This window comes from Bombina bombina, chromosome 1 (assembly GCF_027579735.1).
Source record: "Bombina bombina isolate aBomBom1 chromosome 1, aBomBom1.pri, whole genome shotgun sequence".
In the NCBI taxonomy this organism is placed as follows: domain Eukaryota; kingdom Metazoa; phylum Chordata; class Amphibia; order Anura; family Bombinatoridae; genus Bombina; species Bombina bombina.
This window is the reverse complement of record NC_069499.1, coordinates 1,082,856,033-1,082,872,644: the sequence shown is the minus strand read 5'-3', so window position 1 is coordinate 1,082,872,644 and position 16,612 is coordinate 1,082,856,033. Positions and strand designations below refer to the sequence as shown.

At 38.5% G+C, this 16,612-nt stretch overlaps 1 protein-coding gene across 1 annotated transcript in view; it reads left to right on the top strand.

Moving 5' to 3' along the window:
• The window catches only part of ZFP64 (ZFP64 zinc finger protein), a 135,717-nt gene that overhangs the window by 26,167 nt on the left and 92,938 nt on the right, over positions 1 to 16,612 (top strand). Inside the window, exon 3 of the mRNA XM_053693896.1 lies at positions 4,646 to 4,807. Within this exon, the coding sequence (XP_053549871.1) occupies positions 4,646 to 4,807 (162 nt within the window). The remainder of the gene's footprint in view (positions 1 to 4,645; positions 4,808 to 16,612) is intronic.

The window sequence follows — 16,612 nt, the reverse complement described above, 5'->3', positions numbered from 1 at the left end:
TCAGAACTTCAAGGTTCCTTGCTACGGGTCCAGATCCAGGGATCCCAAGGCCACTCTAGTGGATGTATTAGTGGCGCCTTGGTCGTTCAACCTAGCTTATGCGTTTCCACCGTTCCCTCTCCTTCCCAGGCTTGTAGCCAGGATCAAACAGGAGAAGGCCTTGGTGATTCTGATAGCTCCTGCGTGGCCGCGCAGGACTTGGTATACTGACCTGGCGAATATGTCATCGGCTCCACCATGGAAGCTACCTTTGAGACAGGATCTTCTAGTACAAGGTCCATTCGAACATCCAAATCTAATTTCTCTGCAGCTGACTGCTTGGAAATTGAACTTTTGATTTTATCCAAGCGTGGGTTTTCAGATTCAGTGATAGATACTCTGGTCCAAGCCAGAAAACCTGTGTCTAGAAAGATTTACCATAAAATATGGAAAAGATATATCTGTTGGTGTGAATCCAAGAGATTCTCCTGGAGTAAGATTAAAATTCCTAAGATCCTCTCCTTTCTCCAAGAAGGTTTGGATAAGGGATCGTCAGCGAGTTCTCTAAAAGGACAGATTTCTGCTTTATCTGTCTTGTTATACAAACGACTGGCAGCTGTGCCAGAGGTACAAGCTTTTGTACAGGCTTTGGTCAGAATCAAACCTGTTTACAGACCCTTGACTCCTCCTTGGAGTCTAAATTTAGTTATTTCAGTTCTTCAGGGGGTTCCGTTTGAACCCTTACATTCCATAGATATCAAGTTGCTATCTTGGAAAGTTCTGTTTTTGGTTGCTATTTCTTCTGCTAGAAGAGTTTCTGAATTATCTGCTTTGCAGTGTGATCCACCCTATCTGGTGTTCCATTCAGATAAGGTTATTTTGCGTACCAAGCCTGGTTTTCTTCCAAAAGTTGTTTCCAACAAGAATATTAACCAGGAAATAGTTGTTCCTTCTCTGTGCCCGAATCCAGTTTCAAAGAAGGAACGTTTGTTACACAATTGAGATGTAGTCTGTGCTTTAAAGTTCTATTTAGAAGCAACAAAGAATTTTAGACAAACATCATCCTTGTTTGTCGTTTACTCTGGTAAGAGGAGAGGACAAAAAGCTATTGCTACCTCTCTTTCTTTCTGGCTGAAAAGCATTATCCGATTGGCTTATGAGACTGCCGGACGGCAGCCTCCTGAACGAATCACAGCTCACTCCACTAGGGCTGTGGCTTCCACATGGGCCTTCAAGAACGAGGCTTCTGTTAATCAGATATGTAAGGCAGCGACTTGGTCTTCTCTGCACACTTTTGCCAAATTTTACAAATTTGATATTTTTGCTTCTTCGGAGGCTGTTTTTGGGAGAAAGGTTTTGCAAGCCGTGGTGCCTTCTGTTTAGGTAACCTGATTTGCTCCCTCCCTTCATCCGTGTCCTAAAGCTTTGGTATTGGTTCCCACAAGTAATGGATGACGCCGTGGACCGGACACACCAATGTTGGAGAAAACAGAATTTATGCTTACCTGATAAATTACTTTCTCCAACGGTGTGTCCGGTCCACGGCCCGCCCTGGTTTTTTAATCAGGTTTGAAAATTTTTTCTTTTTCTTTATACACTACAGTCGCCACGGCACCCTATAGTTTTCTCCTTTTTCTCCTAACCGTCGGTCGAATGACTGGGGGGCGGAGCCAGAGGGGGAGCTATATGGACAGCTCTTGCTGTGTGCTCTCCTTGCCTTTCCCTGTAGGGGAGGAGAATATCCCACAAGTAATGGATGATGCCATGGACCGGACACACCGTTGGAGAAAGTAATTTATCAGGTAAGCATAAATTCTGTTTTGTGCATTTGAAATCTGATAATAAGCATGTTATGTGTATACTTGTAATTGCAAAAAAAATCTTAAATGTTATGGTTCATTAACTTTTAAAGTGCACACGTCCCTTTGTCTAAATGACAATACATTGAATTCATCCTCTACTCGTGCTCTAAATTGTAGAACATGTTTTTTTAAATACATGTATAATGCAATAAAGCTCATAATTGTATTTAAAAAGCATTGCAAAACTTTGTTCCAATGTTACACTTGTGCCAGGCATGAAGGGGTTTATTATTATTATTATGATTATTATTATGATTATTATTATTTTTTTAAAGTTTATCAATAGGCTATGTTGCCTATGCATTTTTGTGAGTGCCGGAGAGGGGAGGCATTTTACAAATAATAGATATCTGGGATTGCAGGGAGGACAAGAGTGAATGTTTAAAGGGACATAAAAGACAAATAATAACATGCTCTAATGCATATTATTGATCTATTGCTGTGAGAAAACCTTGTGTTCTTTAACCCCTGCAAAAAAATAAATTAAATACATACCAGAAATGCAATACTGGTCCAGAGCTTAGCCAATCAGACCCAGCATATTACATAGCTGACAATCAACGACCATGGGCAAGATTACATATGCGGCGTCGCCCGCAAAAGCCATCGACGCCAGTTTTTACGCGGTTTTGGTATCGCATATACGAAGCCGCATATAAATGCGGCGCTCATATTTCACCCGTCGACCGCAATTTTTACTACCATAAGCTAACATAGAACGGCGTCGCAAATCGGTATCACATATTCAGCGCATGGATTTTTTAGTGTTAGGTTTTTTTATTTTAGGGGGGTTTGGTGGGTGGGGATTTTACTGTTAGAGGGGGACTTAGTATTTTTTTTTAATGCAAAACAGCTGTTTAACTTAGGACAATGTCCTACAAAAAGCCCTTTTAAGGGCTATTGGTAGATTAGGGGGTGTTTTTATTTTTATAGGGATTAGGTTTATTTTTTTATTTTTTATAATTTGGTTTATTATTTTCTGTAATGTTAGACTTTTTTTTATTGTAATTTTAGATTAATTTAAACTTAGTTTTTTATTTTTAAAGTAATGTTAGGTTTTTAATTGTAAATTTAAATTTAGGTAATTGGGGTTAATTTAGGGGGTGTTAGGTTAGGGGGCTTAGTAATTTGAAGGGGGCTTAGTAATTTTAAATAGATTAATTGCGTTGTGTGGTTTTAGGAGTTAATAGATTAGGGTTATTGTGTTGTGGGGTTTGGCGGTTTAGGGGTTAATAGATTAGGATTTTTGCGTTGTGGGGTTTGGCGGTTTAGGGGTTAATAGATTTATTAGGTTTATTGTGATGTGGGTTAATGGCGGATTAGGGTTTAATAGTTTAGGTTAATTGTGATGTGGGTGAATGGTGGGTTAGGGGTTAATATATTTATTAGGTAGTTTGTGATGTGGGTTAATGACGGGTTAGGGGTTAATGCATATATTAGGGAGAACGTGATGTGGGTGAATGGCCGATTAGGGGTTAATAGTTTATTTAGGCATAGTGCGTTGGGGGTTGTCTGTTTAGGGGTTAATACTTTCATTATTAGTTGCGATGACTTTTAACTTTCTAATTTGTATTTACGCACAGTTCTGGAAATCGCTAGTTTATCCGACTTTAGGCACTTTATGATCTGCCGGCGCCATATATGTGATTCACCGATGTGCAAGGGGAAATTACGGGCGACAACGGTTTCAGCAGTTACGCTGAATCTTTCGCTGCATATGTAATCTCACTACATATTCTGCTCTTTATCAGTAGTGTATTGCCACTCCAAAGCTGACTATGCATTTAACCAGTTTTGCAATGGGATAATCACATAGTACTCTGCAAGCTGTATTCGACAACAAAATAACCTAGGATATCAGAGCATTTTACTGTTGATCTTCTATGTCTCTTTAGGCAAAGGTTAGGGAACAGGTCACCTGCGGCTAGTAAAACAAACTGGGAAAAAGAAAGACAGTGAGAGTTCTTTGGTCTTTTCATAGAAGTTTGTGAAGGGAAAGAAGTAAGGAAGAGGGAAGAAAAAAGCTATAATACTTGCAGCAGTGTTATTATGGGTGGAGGTAGCGATGCTGTAATGGTGATGCAGAAAAGAGGAAAATCAAGCAACTGAGCATCATTAAAGGACAGTCTACACCATAACCAACACTGTTATATTAATACACTTTTCTTTACCTTTGTGATTACCTTGTATCTAAGCCTCTGCAGACTGCCCACTGATATTAGTTCTTTTGAAAGAAATGCATTTTATCCAATTCAGTGCTGACTCATAAATAACTCAATGGTAGTGAGCACAATTTTATCTATATAGCACACAGGAGCTAGTACTGGCTAACTGAAAAACTGTCAAAATGCACTGAGATAAGAGGCGGCCTGCAAGAGCTTAGAATTATAAATTAGCATATGAGCCTACTTAGGTTTAGCTTTCCACAAAGAATACCAAGTGAGCCAAGCAAATCTAATGATGAAAGTAAATTGGGAAGTTGTTTAACATTGCATGCCCTATTGGAATCATGAAAGTTTAATTTTTATTAGACTGTCCCTTTAAGGTTAAAAAAAAGAACAATGCACAAATAAGTAGGTATAAGGCAATCACTGTCTTATTTACATTTTCCTAAAGCTCTAGTTAATGTAGTATATCTATTCATTTTCAACTTGTAATGTAGTATATCTATTCAACTTGTAATGTAGTATATCTATTCATTTTCAACTCTAAATTTCTGTTTAAAACGGTTAACTTATAACCAGTGAACTTGCCTTGCTAAAGCAAACATTTTTATTTCTTTTCTTTCTTTTTTTTTTTTTTAGTTTCTGCTCCAGAATTTGTTTTTGAGCATGGATATCAAACCTTCCTTCCAAGTCAAAGCTCAGATTCCCAGGTTGCTGGAGGTCTACCCATGGCTACGAAGTGTCAGTCCAGAAAAGTCTCCACTTCCCTTGTATCAAGGAGACAGGCATGTCAATATGAAGGTGAAAGAACAATATTTTGAAGTATTTTAATTGGTGATTTGTGTTAACAAACCTACCTAAAGCGGTTTAAATTTTATCATTATATTTAGCATTATATTAATTCAAATATCCTACGAAAACATAAAGGTCTTTTCCAGTTTGTGAGAAGCGTGAATGGGTTTACATAAAAAAAAAAATATATATATATATATAGATAGTCAGATATATAGAAATATATAGATATTTAATAGAATATATTTTCATATCTTGTGCTGTTCCAGTCCATTAGAGAAACCACTTTCTAATCAGTCTTAAATAACTTCACACTGTGTGAACTCACCAGATAAACTAATTACCATCAACATTCCAATCAAAAAACACTTTTCACACTATTTTTTAGATATCAAATGCAAAATATTTTACCTCTTGAAAACCACATTTTCTCCAACATAGGTGTGTCCGGTCCACGGCGTCATCCTTACTTGTGGGATATTCTCCTCCCCAACAGGAAATGGCAAAGAGTCCCAGCAAAGCTGGTCACATGATCCCTCCTAGGCTCCGCGCACCCCAGTCATTCTCTTTGTCGTTGCACAGGCAACATCTCCACGGAGATGGTTAAGAGTTTTTTGGTGTTTAAATGTAGTTTTTATTCTTCAATCAAGTGTTTGTTATTTTAAAATAGTGCTGGTATGTACTATTTACTCTGAAACAGAAAAAAGATGAAGATTTCTGTTTGTAAGAGGAAGATGATTTTAGCAGAAGTTACTAAAATCGATTGCTGTTTCCACACAGGACTGTTGAGATGAAGTAACTTCAGTTGGGGGAAACAGTTGGCAGACTTTTCTGCTTAAGGTATGACTGGCCATATTTCTAACAAGACTATGTAATGCTGGAAGGCTGTCATTTCCCCTTATGGGGACCGGTAAGCCATTTTCTTAGTTAAATAAAAGAATAAAGGGCTTCATAAGGGCTTAAAAAACTGGTAGACATTTTTGTGGGCTAAAACGATTGCTTTGCTAGGCATATTTTGCAGATTCTAACTATTAATGGTTATTATAATCTTGGGGATTGTTTAGAAAAACGGCAGGCACTGTGTTGGACACCTTTTTCAGATGGGGGCCTTTTCTAGTTATAGACAGAGCCTCATTTTCGCGCCACTAATGCGCAGTTGTTTTTGGAGAGCAAGGCATGCAGATGCATGTGTGAGGAGCTAAGAATCACTGAAAAAGCTTATAGAAGGCATCATTTGGTATCGTATTCCCCTCTGGGCTTGGTTGGGTCTCAGCAAAGCATATAGCTGGGACTGTATAGGGGTTAAATGTAAAAACGGCTCCGGTTCCGTTAATTTAAGGGTTAAAGCTCTGTGAATTTGGTGTGCAATACCTTTAATGCTTTAAGACACTGTGGTGAAATTTTGGTGAATTTTGAACAATTCCTTCATACTTTTTCACATATTCAGTAATAAAGTGTTTTCAGTTTGAAATTTAAAGTGACAGTAACGGTTTTATTTTAAAACGTTTTTTGTGCTTTGTTGACAAGTTTAAGCCTGTTTAACATGTCTGTACCATCAGATAAGCTATGTTCTATATGTATGAAAGCCAAGGTGTCTCCCCATTTAAATTTATGTGATAATTGTGCCATAGTGTCCAAACAAAGTAGGGACAGCAATGCCACAGATAATGATATTGCCCAAGATGATTCCTCAAATGAGGGGAGTAAACATGATACTACATCATCCCCTTCTGTGTCTACACCAGTTTTGCCCACACAAGAGGCCCCTAGTACATCTAGTGCGCCAATTCTTATTACCATGCAACAATTAACGGCTGTAATGGATAACTCTATAGCAAACATTTTATCCAAAATGCCTACTTATCAGAGAAAGCGCGATTGCTCTGTTTTAAACACTGAAGAGCAAGAGGACGCTGATGATAACTGTTCTGACATACCCTCACACCAATCTGAAGGGGCCAGGAGGGAGGTTTTGTCTGAGGGAGAAATTTCAGATTCAGGAAAAATTTCTCAACAAGCTGAACCTTTAAATTTAAATTAGAACATCTCTGCGCACTGCTTAAGGAGGTATTATCTACTCTGGATGATTGTGACAATTTGGTCATTCCAGAGAAATTATGTAAGATGGACAAGTTCCTAGAGGTTCCGGTGCCCCCCGACGCTTTTCCTATACCCAAGCGGGTGGCGGACATCGTAAATAAAGAGTGGGAAAGGCCCGGCATACATTTTGCCCCCCCCCCCTATATTTAAGAAATTATTTCCTATAGTCGACCCCAGAAAGGACTTATGGCAGACAGTCCCCAAGGTCGAGGGGGCGGTTTCTACTCTAAACAAACGCACTACTATTCCTATCGAAGATAGTTGTGCTTTCAAAGATCCTATGGATAAAAAATTAGAGGGTTTGCTTAAAAAGATTTTTGTTCAGCAAGGTTACCTTCTACAACCAATTTCATGCATTGTTCCTGTCACTACGGCAGCGTGTTTCTGGTTCGAGGAACTAGAAAAGTCGCTCAATAAAGAATCTTCGTATGAGGAGGTTATGGACAGAGTTCAAGCACTTAAATTGGCTAACTCTTTTATTTTAGATGCCGCTTTGCAATTAGCTAGATTAGCGGCGAAAAATTCAGGGTTTGCTATCGTGGCGCGCAGAGCGCTTTGGCTAAAGTCTTGGTCAGCGGATGTGTCTTCCAAGACAAAATTGCTTAACATCCCTTTCAAGGGTAAAACATTATTTGGACCTGATTTGAAAGAGATTATTTCAGACATCACTGGGGGAAAGGGCCACGCCCTCCCACAGGATAGGTCTTTTAAGGCTAAAAATAAGCCTAATTTTCGTCCCTTTCGCAGAAACGGACCAGCCTCTAATTCTACATCCTCTAAGCAAGAGGGTAATACTTCACAACCCAAACCAGCCTGGAGACCAATGCAAGGCTGGAACAAGGGTAAGCAGGCCAAGAAGCCTACCACTGCTACCAAAACAGCATGAAGGGATGGCCCCCGATCCGGGACCGGATCTGGTGGGGGGCAGACTTTCTCTCTTTGCTCAGGCTTGGGCAAGAGATGTTCAGGATCCTTGGGCGCTAGAAATAGTTTCTCAAGGTTATCTCCTGGAATTCAAGGAACTACCCCCAAGGGGAAGGTTCCACAGGTCTCAATTATCTTCAAACCAAATAAAAAGACAGGCATTCTTACATTGTGTAGAAGACCTGTTAAAGATGGGAGTTATTCATCCAGTTCCAATAAGAGAACAAGGGATGGGTTTTTATTCCAACCTGTTCATAGTTCCCAAAAAAGAGGGAACATTCAGACCAATTTTGGATCTCAAGATCCTAAACAAATTTCTCAAGGTTCCATCGTTCAAAATGGAAACTATTCGAACGATCCTACCTACTATCCAGGAAAATCAATTTATGACTACCGTGGATTTAAAGGATGCGTACCTACATATTCCTATCCACAAGGAACATCATCAGTTCCTAAGGTTCGCTTTTCTGGACAAGCATTACCAGTTTGTGGCACTTCCATTCGGATTAGCCACTGCTCCAAGGATTTTCACAAAGGTACTAGGGTCCCTTCTAGCGGTTCTAAGACCAAGGGGCATTGCAGTAGTACCTTACTTGGACGACATCCTGATTCAAGCGTCGTCTCTGTCAAAAGCAAAGGCTCATACGGACATCGTCCTAACCTTTCTCAGATCTCACGGATGGAAGGTGAACAAAGAAAAAAGTTCTCTGTCCCCGTCAACAAGAGTTCCCTTCTTGGGAACAATAATAGATTCCTTAGAAATTAGGATTTTTCTGACAGAGGTCAGAAAATCAAAAATTCTAAGCTCTTGTCAAGTACTTCATTCTGTTCTTCGTCCTTCCATAGCGCAGTGCATGGAAGTAATAGGATTGATGGTTGCAGCAATGGACATAGTTCCTTTTGCACGAATTCATCTAAGACCATTACAACTGTGCATGCTCAGACAGTGGAATGGGGATTATACAGACTTGTCTCCGACGATTCAAGTAGATCAAAAGACCAGAGATTCACTCCGTTGGTGGCTGACCCTGGACAATCTGTCACAGGGAATGAGCTTCCGCAGACCAGAGTGTGTCATTGTCACGACCGACGCCAGCCTGGTGGGCTGGGGCGCGGTCTGGGAACCCCTGAAAGCTCAGGGTCTATGGTCTCGGGAAGAATCTCTTCTCCCGATAAACATTCTGGAACTGAGAGCGATATTCAATGCTCTCAAAGCTTGGCCTCAACTAGCAAAGGCCAAATTCATAAGGTTTCAATCAGACAACATGACGACTGTTGCATATATCAATCATCAGGGGGGAACAAGGAGTTCCCTGGCGATGGAAGAAGTGACCAAAATAATTCAATGGGCGGAGGATCACTCCTGCCACTTGTCTGCAATCCACATCCCAGGAGTGGAAAATTGGGAAGCGGATTTTCTGAGTCGTCGGACATTCCATCCGGGGGAGTGGGAACTCCATCCGGAAATCTTTGCCCAAATAACTCAATTATGGGGCATTCCAGACATGGATCTGATGGCGTCTCGTCAGAACTTCAAGGTTCCTTGCTACGGGTCCAGATCCAGGGATCCCAAGGCGACTCTAGTAGATGCACTAGTAGCACCTTGGACCTTCAACCTAGCTTATGTATTCCCACCGTTTCCTCTCATTCCCAGGCTGGTAGCCAGGATCAATCAGGAGAGGGCTTCGGTGATCTTGATAGCTCCTGCGTGGCCACGCAGGACTTGGTATGCAGACCTGGTGAATATGTCATCGGCTCCACCATGGAAGCTACCTTTGAGACAGGACCTTCTTGTTCAAGGTCCATTCGAACATCCGAATCTGGTTTCCCTCCAACTGACGGCTTGGAGATTGAACGCTTGATTTTATCAAAGCGTGGGTTTTCAGATTCTGTAATAGATACTCTGATTCAGGCTAGAAAGCCTGTAACTAGAAAAATTTACCATAAAATATGGAAAAAATATATCTGTTGGTGTGAATCTAAAGGATTCCCATGGAACAAGATAAAAATTCCTAAGATTCTATCCTTTCTACAAGAAGGTTTGGAGAAAGGATTATCTGCAAGTTCTCTGAAGGGACAGATCTCTGCTTTATCTGTTTTACTTCACAAAAGGCTGGCAGCTGTGCCAGATGTTCAAGCATTTGTTCAGGCTCTGGTTAGAATCAAGCCTGTTTACAGACCTTTGACTCCTCCCAGTTCTTCAAGGGGTTCCGTTTGAACCCCTACATTCCGTAGATATTAAGTTATTATCTTGGAAAGTTTTGTTTTTGGTTGCAATTTCTTCTGCTAGAAGAGTTTCAGAGTTATCTGCTCTGCAGTGTTCTCCGCCCTCTCTGGTGTTCCATGCAGATAAGGTGGTTTTGCGTACTAAGCCTGGTTTTCTTCCGAAAGTTTTTTCCAACAAAAATATTAACCAGGAGATAGTTGTACCTTCTTTGTGTCCGAATCCAGTTTCAAAGAAGGAACGTTTGTTACACAATTTGGACGTAGTCCGTGCTCTAAAATTCTATTTAGAGTCTACTAAAGATTTCAGACAAACATCTTCCTTGTTTGTTGTTTATTCTGGTAAAAGGAGAGTTCAAAAAGCGACTTCTACCTCTCTTTCCTTTTGGCTTAAAAGCATTATCCGATTGGCTTATGAGACTGCCGGACGGCAGCCTCCTGAAAGAATCACAGCTCACTCCACTAGGGCTGTGGCTTCCACATGGGCCTTCAAGAACGAGGCTTCTGTTGACCAGATATGTAAGGCAGCGACTTGGTCTTCACTGCACACTTTTGCCAAATTTTACAAATTTGATACTTTTTCTTCTTCGGAGGCTATTTTTGGGAGAAAGGTTTTGCAAGCTGTGGTGCCTTCCGTTTAGGTGACCTGATTTGCTCCCTCCCTTCATCCGTGTCCTAAAGCTTTGGTATTGGTTCCCACAAGTAAGGATGACGCCGTGGACCGGACACACCTATGTTGGAGAAAACAGAATTTATGCTTACCTGATAAATTACTTTCTCCAACGGTGTGTCCGGTCCACGGCCCGCCCTGGTTTTTTTAATCAGGTCTGATGAATTATTTTCTCTAACTACAGTCACCACGGTATCATATGGTTTCTCCTATATATATTTCCTCCTGTCCGCCGGTCGAATGACTGGGGTGGGCGGAGCCTAGGAGGGATCATGTGACCAGCTTTGCTGGGACTCTTTGCCATTTGCTGTTGGGGAGGAGAATATCCCACAAGTAAGGATGACGCCGTGGACCGGACACACCGTTGGAGAAAGTAATTTATCAGGTAAGCATAAATTCTGTTTTTAAACATTTCAGAGCTGCATATCTTGGCCTTTTTGTGGCAGTAAATTTTTAAATAATATGTTCATTTATTAATTGTAAATTATGATATATATTTATAAATAAAGCATGAGTATCATTATGTTTGTCCATGATTGCAATTAAATGTTTGTTATAAAATAATGAATTTAACCCAGAATGATGACTGCAGTCATGTTAGGAATTTAGCTTGTTTGGCCACTAACAATGATGGAGTATTTAATCACAAGGCGATTCATTTATTTTTACCTAAAATATTGAGGTTGTCTAATTCATAATATTTCTTTAAAAAAAATAAACGTTTAAAAATATCCAAATATTTAAAAATATCCAAATATTACATTTTTTTAAATGTTTTTTGTAATGCTGTTATTTTGCAAAGTAAAACCCAGTATAAGTTGCAGCCACTTTCTTCAGCGTGGTTAATTTCTCTAGATGTTCTTTCTGACTATAGACCATAATCTCTCAAAAAAAAAAATGTTTAGACATAACAATGTGTAACAAGCACATTTACAGAATTACCAATATGTTGGTATATACCTGGTTATAAAATTATTATTCATTAGTATTCTTTAAAATAACCTCCAATTAAAATGTATATACGAAAGCATTGAAATTAATATTTATTCCTAAATTCTTTATATTTGTTTAATGTGTATATACACATTGAATTATTTTTAAATAGAGACTAGATTATGAATCAATTATGCACGCTTATTTCGTTACAATACTCTATACAGGTAGCCCTCAGTTTACGCCGGGGTTAGGTTCCAGGAGGAATGGTTGTAAATTGAAACTGTTGTAAATTGAAACTGTTGTAAATTGAAACCCAGTTTATAATGTAAGTCAATGGGAAGTGAGGGAGTTAGGTTCCAGACCCCTCTCAAAATTGCCATAAGTAACACCTAATACATTATTTTTAAAGCTTTGAAATGACTTTAAATCATAAACAGCATTATAAACCTAATAATATAGATTGTATCATCATCAAACTAAGTTTAATGAACAAAAACATTTGCTAAACATCACCTAATAAAATAATCACACAACAGACTGCATCATCATCAAACTAAGTTTAATGATCAAAAACGTTTTTTTACTTGCATTTTTCTGCAATCAGTTCTCTGCATTGTTAGCATGTTAGATAATATTGGGTCTGCACATATTCTATGCATTTCAATCTGCAGTGATTAAGCAGTTAACCTCACCTCAAGCTGCTGGACAGGAAGATAATAGGGAAGTGCCTGCTAAATTTTGCTCGATAGATCTTGTCTGATCTGTGTACACAAATCCATTTAAGGCTGTTAAGTTGCATACCTTTGCTGCAAAACAAGCGGACAGCTCCACCTACTGGCTATTTTAATTAGTGCATTGCTTTCCAAAAGCTTTTCAATAGCAGTCACATGATTGAAAAAAAAGGTTGTTATTCTGAAATGTCGCAAATTGAACCGGCGTAAACCGAGGGCCACCTGTACAACAGATCATAAAAGATGTACCTTTAAAATTAACTTTACTCACAATGAATCACATTAAAATACCAGAATATTGACTGCTAACTTACCAGTGTTTAGTTAAACAATATAACAAGATACTTCACACAAATCTTACTGGATCTTAATAGATTTAAGATAACTTTCAGACAAGTATAATTAAGCTACTTAGCCCACAAATTGTTCTATATAACTTCAATTAAAAACACCAGAAATTGTATATATTACTAATGCAAACAGCCAATTTATATGCTAATATGTCTGACCTGAAATAACCTCTTATTTAGCCACCATAAACAAGTTTTAAAATATATCACAATAGCTACAAATAACTTAATATACCAAAGGAATTTAACTACAATAACCCATTTATATGACATTTCACAATAATAAGTCTGACTTAGAGATATGTAATACCAAGACCGTTATCTAGCAAATAAAATTATTTAGCATTAATGTGACTAGCTCTAAACTACACAGGACTATGAATATAAATTTAAATTACAAAGTGCCCTTTTAAATCACCAGCTTCAATTAAACTTTAGCTATAGAATACCTTTGATTTAAATATTAAATATACAATTGCTTATACTTTATCAGATCACTAGTTTGAGAATTCAGTTAATATCCAAATATGTCTATCGTCATATGTTTTAGGGGAATTATGCACATTTGGAAGAGAATTAATCTTGATAATCTCTTATCCACAAAGAGTGTCCCAACGCATTTGTCTTACAGAAAACTGTGTTCGCACACCCTTGTCTCCCTGTAAATAACAAATGGCAGCAAGCAGGATTGCAGCAGTTATCAAGCAATTTTTTTTCAGCCAAGATCCTTTTCTCTGTGTGCCAGGAGTTTTAGTCTGAGACCAAACTCCTCCCCATTTCTTAATCAATTTTCTCTGATTTTCTACTGGGAATGCAATTTCCTTGTAATACTGGATTTAGGCCATTGGGGGCAGCAGACAAAGACAAACAGTTTAATTTTTAACACTGCTAACACTAAATACAGAGTCTTATATATATTTTCAATATGTATATTTAGTATGTTCACTTTTTTTCTTTATTGATAAACTTATCTGGTCTATATATATGTTCCATCTAATATAATGTAGCATGTATTTATACAGACTAAACATGAGTATACTTCTTGTATCATATTAGTAAGCAATTATACTGTTAATTATTTTTCTTTATAGAATCATAGCATTCAACATCCTGGCATTGTATTGTATCTTAATATGAATACAGTATATTTCATGTTTCTAATAATTTTTTAGTTCATGGTCTTATGGTTATGACTAATATTCATAGGACATCTTGTTGGTTTATTATGTCAATGCAGTTATTTATTTTTTGATTCATTATATCCAACACAGTATGTAATGTGATGAATCTCTTAGCTCATTATATATTTTATTCAGGCAGTTTGTGGTACACATTAATTCAGTGCTTGACGAATATGTTCAAAAATTAAGAGCCAGTAAGAATATTTAGGAGCCAGGCATATTTTTAGGAGCCAGACAGTTGGCTTTGTATATAGATATATGGAGAATAACCTAAAAAGTTAGGAGCCAGGGGTAAAATTCTAGGAGCCAGTGGCTCCCAGGCTCCTGGGTTTGTCGAGCCCTGCATTAATTTATCTAAGGATTATATAGATAATTTGTTATAAAAAAAATACATAGGTTAAGATATTTTAAAATCTTAATTCTTAGGCTTTCAACTTCTCATACTACCCTTCTTAGGCATGGACAATATCCCAGATTCATATGTTCATATAATATATGTCTGGATATATATTCATTTGAGTATCTTAAACTACATGAAAATTAGGCGCAAGTCATTTATCTGAGAATTTGCTTCCCATGTGCTGTTATATGAGCCAGAAGTCGTTCCAGATGAGAATGTGTATTGTAACTCAGCAGGGACAATATAACACGTAGATGAGAACAGCTATATCCTCTGAGTATGTTTGTATATTCAGATATCAGTTCAGACTAAGCGACTGCTTCTTCAGATAGGAAAACTCTGTGTACAGGCTTCCTTTGAAATGGATTATTTGAGACATCCTGGCCTGTAATGTGTACCTAGTCACAGCAGGGGGGGTTGTTACCAAGCGCAGACCATCTGACAAAGAACTGTGACTTATAGTAATCAAACTGATATAAACAGCTTTATATATAAATTAATTATTGGTCTTATCATATCAAAATAAATAAATATATATATACAGGGAGTGCAGAATTATTAGGCAAGTTGTATTTTTGAGGATTAATTTTATTATTGAACAACAACCATGTTCTCAATGAACCCAAAAAACTCATTAATATCAAAGCTGAATAGTTTTGGAAGTAGTTTTTAGTTTGTTTTTAGTTATAGCTATTTTAGGGGGATATCTGTGTGTGCAGGTGACTATTACTGTGCATAATTATTAGGCAACTTAACAAAAAACAAATATATACCCATTTCAATTATTTATTTTTACCAGTGAAACCAATATAACATCTCAACATTCACAAATATACATTTCTGACATTCAAAAACAAAACAAAAACAAATCAGTGACCAATATAGCCACCTTTCTTTGCAAGGACACTCAAAAGCCTGCCATCCATGGATTCTGTCAGTGTTTTGATCTGTTCACCATCAACATTGCATGCAGCAGCAACCACAGCCTCCCAGACACTGTTCAGAGAGGTGTACTGTTTTCCCTCCTTGTAAATCTCACATTTGATGATGGACCACAGGTTCTCAATGGGGTTCAGATCAGGTGAACAAGGAGGCCATATCATTAGATTTTCTTCTTTTATACCCTTTCTTGCCAGCCACGCTGTGGAGTACTTGGACGCGTGTGATGGAGCATTGTCCTGCATGAAAATCATGTTTTTCTTGAAGGATGCAGACTTCTTCCTGTACCACTGCTTGAAGAAGGTGTCTTCCAGAAACTGGGAGTTGAGCTTGACTCCATCCTCCATCGTCTGAGTCGGACTGGAGCTCTCTGCCCTTTACCAATCCAGCCACGGGCCCATCCATCTGGCCCATCAAGACTCACTCTCATTTCATCAGTCCATAAAACCTTAGAAAAATAAGTCTTGAGATATTTCTTGGCCCAGTTTTGACGTTTCAGCTTGTGTGTCTTGTTCAGTGGTGGTCGTCTTTCAGCCTTTCTTACCTTGGCCATGTCTCTGAGTATTGCACACCTTGTGCTTTTGGGCACTCCAGTGATGTTGCAGCTCTGAAATATGGCCAAACTGGTGGCAAGTGGCATCTTGGCAGCTGCACGCTTGACTTTTCTCAGTTCATGGGCAATTATTTTGCGCCTTGGTTTTTCCACACGCTTCTTGCGACCCTGTTGACTATTTCTCCAACATTGGTGTGTCCGGTCCACGGCGTCATCCTTACTTGTGGGATATTCTCTTCCCCAACAGGAAATGGCAAAGAGTCCCAGCAAAGCTGGCCATATAGTCCCTCCTAGGCTCCGCCCACCCCAGTCATTCTCTTTGCCGTTGCACAGGCAACATCTCCACGGAGATGGTTAAGAGTTTTTTGGTGTTTAAATGTAGTTTTTATTCTTCTATCAAGTGTTTGTTATTTTAAAATAGTGCTGGTATGTACTATTTACTCTGAAACAGAAAAGGATGAAGATTTCTGTTTGTAAGAGGAAGATGATTTTAGCAGACAGTAACTAAAATCGATTGCTGTTTCCACACAGGACTGTTGAGATGAAGTAACTTCAGTTGGGGGAAACAGTTAGCAGACTTTTCTGCTTAAGGTATGACTAGCCATATTTCTAACAAGACCATGTAATGCTGGAAGGCTGTCATTTCCCCTCATGGGGACCGGTAAGCCATTTTCTTAGTCAAACATAAAAGAATAAAGGGCTTAAAAAAGGGCTTAAAAACTGGTAGACATTTTTATGGGCTAAAACGATTGCTTTATTGGGGCATATTATGCAGATTCTAGCTAATAATTGGCATTATAATCTTGG